This window comes from Syngnathus leptorhynchus, chromosome 13 (genome assembly GCF_054491065.1).
Source record: "Syngnathus leptorhynchus isolate UIUO chromosome 13, UIUO_Slep, whole genome shotgun sequence".
Lineage (NCBI taxonomy): Eukaryota > Metazoa > Chordata > Actinopteri > Syngnathiformes > Syngnathidae > Syngnathus > Syngnathus leptorhynchus.
The window spans coordinates 1,489,669-1,495,668 of NC_141207.1; the positions used below are offsets into that span (position 1 = coordinate 1,489,669).

Genomic DNA, 6,000 nt, shown 5'->3' on the forward strand with positions numbered 1-6,000 from the left:
ATGCTGAGCAGAAATGACTCACTGCAAGGACGTGGAGGGGGGGGGGGGGGGGATTATTCTAGGGACAGAAAAAAACAGATCACATTTGAATACTAATAAATAAAATAATAAAAAAGGCTTTTTGGAAAAGATGCATTAATACGTAAACAAGAACTCCATGAAGGGGGAGAGTAGGGTGTCATTTCTTTACATTCTATTTAATGATGTCATTTCAGTGACCTTTTCACAAAATACAATATTAAGGGCCAATTTTCATGTACAGTATATGTAAAAAAAAAGTTTTGTTGATGCTTGTTAGGGTATTGGAATGGATTAATGAAATTTCCATTCATTTCAATGGGTAATGATGATTTGAGATCCGTTTTTTTGTGTGCAAAATGTATAGTTTCTCAATTAATATGTTCCATCATTGGATAATTACAGGCCTAGCAAGGTGCTGCTCTTTTGGTTAGCAATATAAAGTTAGATTTGCTTTCAAAACCATGTGAATGACAGTAAGGAAAATAATTTGTTATTTATCATTAAAAAACTCCCACAAATGAAAGTTATTTTTCTGAAAAAAACGTTATTTTTGTAATTTTTTCTCGACTCCCAATTTTTTCATTAGCTAATGCGCCCAGTACAAAGCGGCGTTCAAAGGAAGTCAGCAGTCAAGTCAATGAATGACTGTTAATTCCACTTAGCATCTGCAAATATCAAAGATGGCTGCGTGACTGGCGTGACGCCTCAAAGCGGCAAACAATCGCACATGACGCTACTCTTACAAGTGCGTGTGCTTTGCCTACTCCAATATTTGCGTGGCCAAGCACCAGCGAGCTGACAGGCCGACGGAAGTTCAAACAAGCTTCTGCTGTCAAGAAACACGCCAGCCTGTGCCGTGCCTCATTTGCATACCCGAGGCTTTTTAGAGACAATTGCACCTTCAAGTGAGCCTCTCGCATGTGTTTCACTTTCCCAATTCCCCGTGGCGGTCTCATGGCGAGAGGCGCAGGATGGCAGGGATCAGAGGGAGAGCCGGGCTGTCGGCGGTAATTGATGCGTTTGAGGAAATAGCGCTACACCGGATCCCGCAGGGATGCCAAAAGCCAGGAACGCTATGTCGCTAAAGGCCGTTTTGTGTTGACGCTTTTGTCGGCAATGCAGACTTTGGGGATGGACTTAACTTGGACTTTAGAAAAGAACAGTAAACAGTATATTTGTGCGGATGCCCCGTTCGAGAGTAACGAACCCATCACATTTTGATTCAGAAATTGGTTTAATGTCATCCTGGTTGCTTGGTAGTTAAGTGGGTAAAAATTTAGTTTGTGACATATTTCAGATAAATGAAATGCTTCTCGTGAAGAACTCTTTGAAATGTTACAAATGGAATGCTGGTAAGAATTAATGAGAGCTAAAATGGCGTCTCGTCACATCTCGTTATCACCGTCTTATCACCTCCCGTGTGAACATGTTTTTTTTTTAACGTCAACTTTGCGCACGCACAAAGTTCTCGCCACATGCTAATACGGCTTTTCCCGCTGACTGACAAGTCATTTTGAAACGGGGACTCAGCATGCCGGGTCTCCATGGCAACACGCTCAAAGAGAGAAGTAATTAAAGAGAAACTCCAGCGTCAAAGTTTTTCAGCGGCTAAATTTAGGCTGCGGGGGCTAAATTGAGAACTTGTGAAGACTTTCATATTTCCAGGAACAAGCTACCTGGAAGTTTCACTGGCGTTGTGGAGAGGTTGCCTCACCATGCAGGCCGGCATTAGTGTTCAATGGACAGGAAAGATGTTTTCCATTTGATACAAAAACTGAGGCGGCAATCCATCCATCCATCTTCTGTACCGCTTGTCTAGTCGGGGGTCCCGGCCATTCTGGAGCCTATCCCAGGAGGGACATAGGGCAGTAGGGACACCCTGAACTGGTTGCCAGCCAATCGCAGGGCACACAGAGACCAACAACCATCCGCACTCGCACTCACACCTAGGGGCAATTTGAGGTGCTCAATCGGCCTACCAAGCATGTTTTGGGGATGTGGGAGGAAACTGGAGTGCCCAGAGAAAACCCACGCGGGCTCGGGGAGAACATGCAAACTCCACACAGGGAGGAATCGAACCCGCACCCTCCTAACTGTGAGGCGGACGTGCTACCCAGTGCGCTATCGAGCCCTGAGGCGGCAACCCTGGTTTAAAACACTAACCTTGGCTAGAAACCTAAATTTGAAACTAAATTCAATTTGGACCGCTAATTTCAAACACTGACTATGAAATTATTCATGACAAAAAAAACGTGACTTTGGCTTTCAACCTTAATGTGATATCCAAGTCCTTGGTTGAGGGCCGAATTTGAAACACTAAAGTTTAACCTTAACTTTGTCTTCTAACTCTATTCCAGTCTTAAAACCCCAATTTGAAAACCAAAGCACATTTTGAACGCTTGTTCATTACCCTCATTAGAGTCAAGTTTTGTGTCATGTGCGTGCGTGTGTGTTACCTGGCTGTGAATCAGGAGAGACATGAAGCTCGTTAAAAGTTTCTTCCTCTGGAGGAGACTCGACTTGTACGTCTGCAACCAGTTCAGCAAAAAAAAAAAAAAGAACGACGACGATGATGATGATGATGATAACGCCGACCAATTAAGTCTTTTCACCCTGATGATAAACGCGGCAAACTGCCTGCACTTTTGAGTTGAGCTGAAGGCACGCTCGTGTGAAGCGGTAATGAGTGCACGTACAGTAAGGTCGCCATGGCAACAGAGCTCCCCGCGGTCAAATGTTAATGGAGGTCCAAAATCTTACACACGTGACATACTTATATATGAATGACACTAACATGCATAGCACAAGAGGAAATGCAGTCAAGGCAGAGATGATGAAGATGATGTTGACTTCATTTTTAAAAGCCTGACCCTAGTTTTAGAACGTATGCCAGACTTAAAAGCAAACATTTGCCTCTGAGCCAGCCTTAAAACCTTAATTTGAAACTGAAGCCTTAACCCTGGTTGGAAACCCAAATCCCATTTGACACCCAAATCCTGGCCTGTCGTCAAAGTTTGTAAGCCAGGCTCAAAAAACAAACTGTTTCTTCCTTATGCTCTCATGATGTATTGGTTATGATTTGTCACTCAGATAAAAGCATCAGCCCAATTTTGCCGCTTTTTTTTTTGGGTTTTCTGCTTTTCATTTGGAAAGGCGTCATGTGACCCAGCGTTTTCCGTTTTTTATGTTGCGTGTTTGAGGACGGTTCTTTAATGAATAATTGAGAGCACGTTCTCTTGTCAGAGCGTCACAGAGCATCTTTGATTCAAACACTCCGGGACATCCTGTTCCTCCGAACATCCTCGCACCCTCCCGCCGTCACTTCAGCTTTTGATTTAAGAAAAAAATGGAGAAAAATCTTTTCCACAGTGCTGCTGAGAACAGGAGAGCTTCATCAAGAAATAGTCCGGATCAAACCAGGACACAAAGCTTCATTAGCAAGATCCCAGAACAACAAATATTACACCACCACCAATAATAATAATAATAATGGCTGCAACAACAACACAATCAAATGTGGAATCTCCTGCACGGCCTAGAGAGTCCATTACTCTTTTGCCATGTCGACCACGTGGCCTTTCCTGTTCTGAATTTAACAAGGACGCGGGGGTATAACTGTGTTCACTCCCACAACGGCGAAACCACCCTTATCCAACCGCGCCTGACTACAAAAGATAAATATAGACTGCTCACCAGGGAAAGCGTGAGAATCCGTTTGTGATATTATGTTTCGTTTCATCAGCGATAATGACGTGACTCAACTGGTACTCGTCTTTGATCCCGGGCGCTCAAGTTTCATTTTCACAGGAAGCCATCCGTGGTGTTCATTTGTCTTCCTTCTCGACAAAGCAAAGAACAAACAAACAGACAAGCGTTTGGTTTGCTCTTCCGCTGCTGATGTGTTGCACGCCTAGTAAACAAGAGAGCGTAATGAAATCTTTCATCGGCAGCTGACTGGCCGCTGGGGAGCGCCGTCGTCTAATGCGCCAATTCATTATGAAAATGACTTAGGAGACGCCAGGCAGCAAGACATTACGCGATGGCAGCAAGCGAGCGAGATGTTGCGGCTGAGCTGAAAGATGTCGCCCCTAATGACACGACACAAGAAACAACAGCAGAAACATTAGCGACAAGAACGACGCGTCAAAAGCTTTCATCCTCATATTTTGCTCTGGCCCTCCACCCCCCAAGGGATGGCGGTGAACCAGGTTTCTCCTGGCTCAGACTTTTTATCCTAGTCTCATAAACCTGTCTTTTCATATCTACTGTGTACTGTTTTATCAATGCATGAAGTTATTTGCGAATAAAACATTACTAAGGCTCGCAAATAGGTTTGGTGTCTGAGGTCGAAACAAAAGACTGAACTAGTTTATGATTTTTCATGTGTACGTTTTTAGAGTCGACTGAAACACTTTTAGGTCAGATGCAGTAAGGTTTTGGATTCCCAGTTTTTGGAAAGCAGCAAATTATTTCCCAGATGCTTCACTGACACAAACTCAGACATTTCTAAAAGTTGAGAGTGAATAGCAAAATACTCCGCAGAGCAAAAACAAAAGCTACAAAAAATATTCTCAAAATCTTCTATCCAATTAGAGTCTGGCTACCAAACAGTTGGCCCTAAAAATTTGATTCGTCAGTTGGATTTCTTCTTTATGGGTAGAGGCAACGGCAAAAAGACATGTGAAGCGTCACCCTCCGGTTAAAACAATTAAAACAGGTCCAATCATTTTTTTTTACGCACTGCATCTCAACCTATTTTTAAAGGAAAAAGTACAAAAACAAAACTAGTGTGAGAATTTATAATGGCAAGAAGTTGTCCTCTGAGAGACAGAGACTACCAGATTGTAATAAATAAGTAAATAAATAAACAAATAGATGAGAGTCAGCATCTCCGCTTTGGTGTCTTGGCTTGCAGCAGGCTCATGAATATTTGATGATATCATTTTGGGCTGTCAAGTCACATGACAAGACGCATACATGCTATCGATTAATGGCCAGAGGCGCACTTATTGTCTTACGGTGTCACAAACACTGTCATCGTTGCTTCTTTGTGTCCTTTATCAATTATGTAGCACATAAATCATCAATACTGTATAAAGGCTATTTTTTACATAACCGGATAAGAATCGGTTGAATTCCGAGATTTTTTAGCTGTACAGCAAGCAGCCTGTCCTTTCCAAGGCCGTCGTTCTCCCGAAGTCAATAAAACGCTAGCTCAGCTAAGTGTGCGGCAGCAAACGCTAACAGATGGTTTGCGCATTCCATTTAAAGGTTCACCAATCTCAAAATTGAGATGCGGCAAAGTCGGCATTTGTGCTCCACATGCTTGAATAACATTCCCCTCCACCTCCTCAAGCAGCACAATCCGGATTTGCTGAAATAAATTTTGCGCGCGTTGACACTTTAATTTGAGTGTCGCTCATTTGCTGAAGGCCCGGCCGGCGTAAGCGTTTGTCGGGCCTGTAGCGCGAGGGGCTAACGTCTTGATGGAACACGGCCGATCGATAGCAATAGCGTTCCGCTTCGTTAACTACCCCCTGACGCTAAGCTAATCAGCAAGGTAATGGCGTGAACACTGTGATGCGTTTGACCGACCTCCTGCCGCCGAGCCGCTGACTTTTCCAGTGTCGCAACGCCACTTTTAACCGCTGCATTTCACAGACGCTTCATTAACGGGCTAATTAATTCCGTCATCGGGACTTTGCAGGAACAGGAATGCAGTTTAACTCATGACTTAAAAACCTAAAAAGATAAAAAATAGCATTCCACAAGGTAGCCATTACAAGATGATTATAACTAATTTGCAAGCTTATGATCAAAAGAATGAAACATACAAACAAGGTCACTTTGTTCCTGTTCCTGAGTTGGAACAGGGACTGTCATATATGTCCGTGACGGTTGTTAATGAAGTCAGAGTGCAAGAACATGTACAGTTTACAGTACAGCTAATTAATGAGTTAAAAATAGATAAGTTGATAA

The 6,000-nt window shown here is 43.2% G+C and overlaps 1 protein-coding gene across 2 annotated transcripts in view; it reads right to left on the reverse strand.

Annotated features, from left to right (window-relative positions):
* The window catches only part of LOC147046832 (cadherin-2-like), a 32,907-nt gene extending 29,009 nt beyond the window's left edge, over positions 1 to 3,898 (reverse strand). Inside the window, exon 1 of one of the 2 annotated variants that reach the window (XM_085927705.1) lies at positions 3,784 to 3,898. Coding sequence is in view for 1 of the 2 variants with exons in the window: in XM_085927703.1 (XP_085783829.1) it covers positions 2,478 to 2,501 (24 nt within the window). In the remaining variant the exon portion in view is untranslated. Of the gene's footprint in view, positions 1 to 2,477; positions 2,536 to 3,783 lie in introns of those variants that run through there. The other variant, XM_085927703.1, reaches the window with a different exon arrangement.
* Positions 3,899 to 6,000: the final 2,102 nt, after the last annotated feature.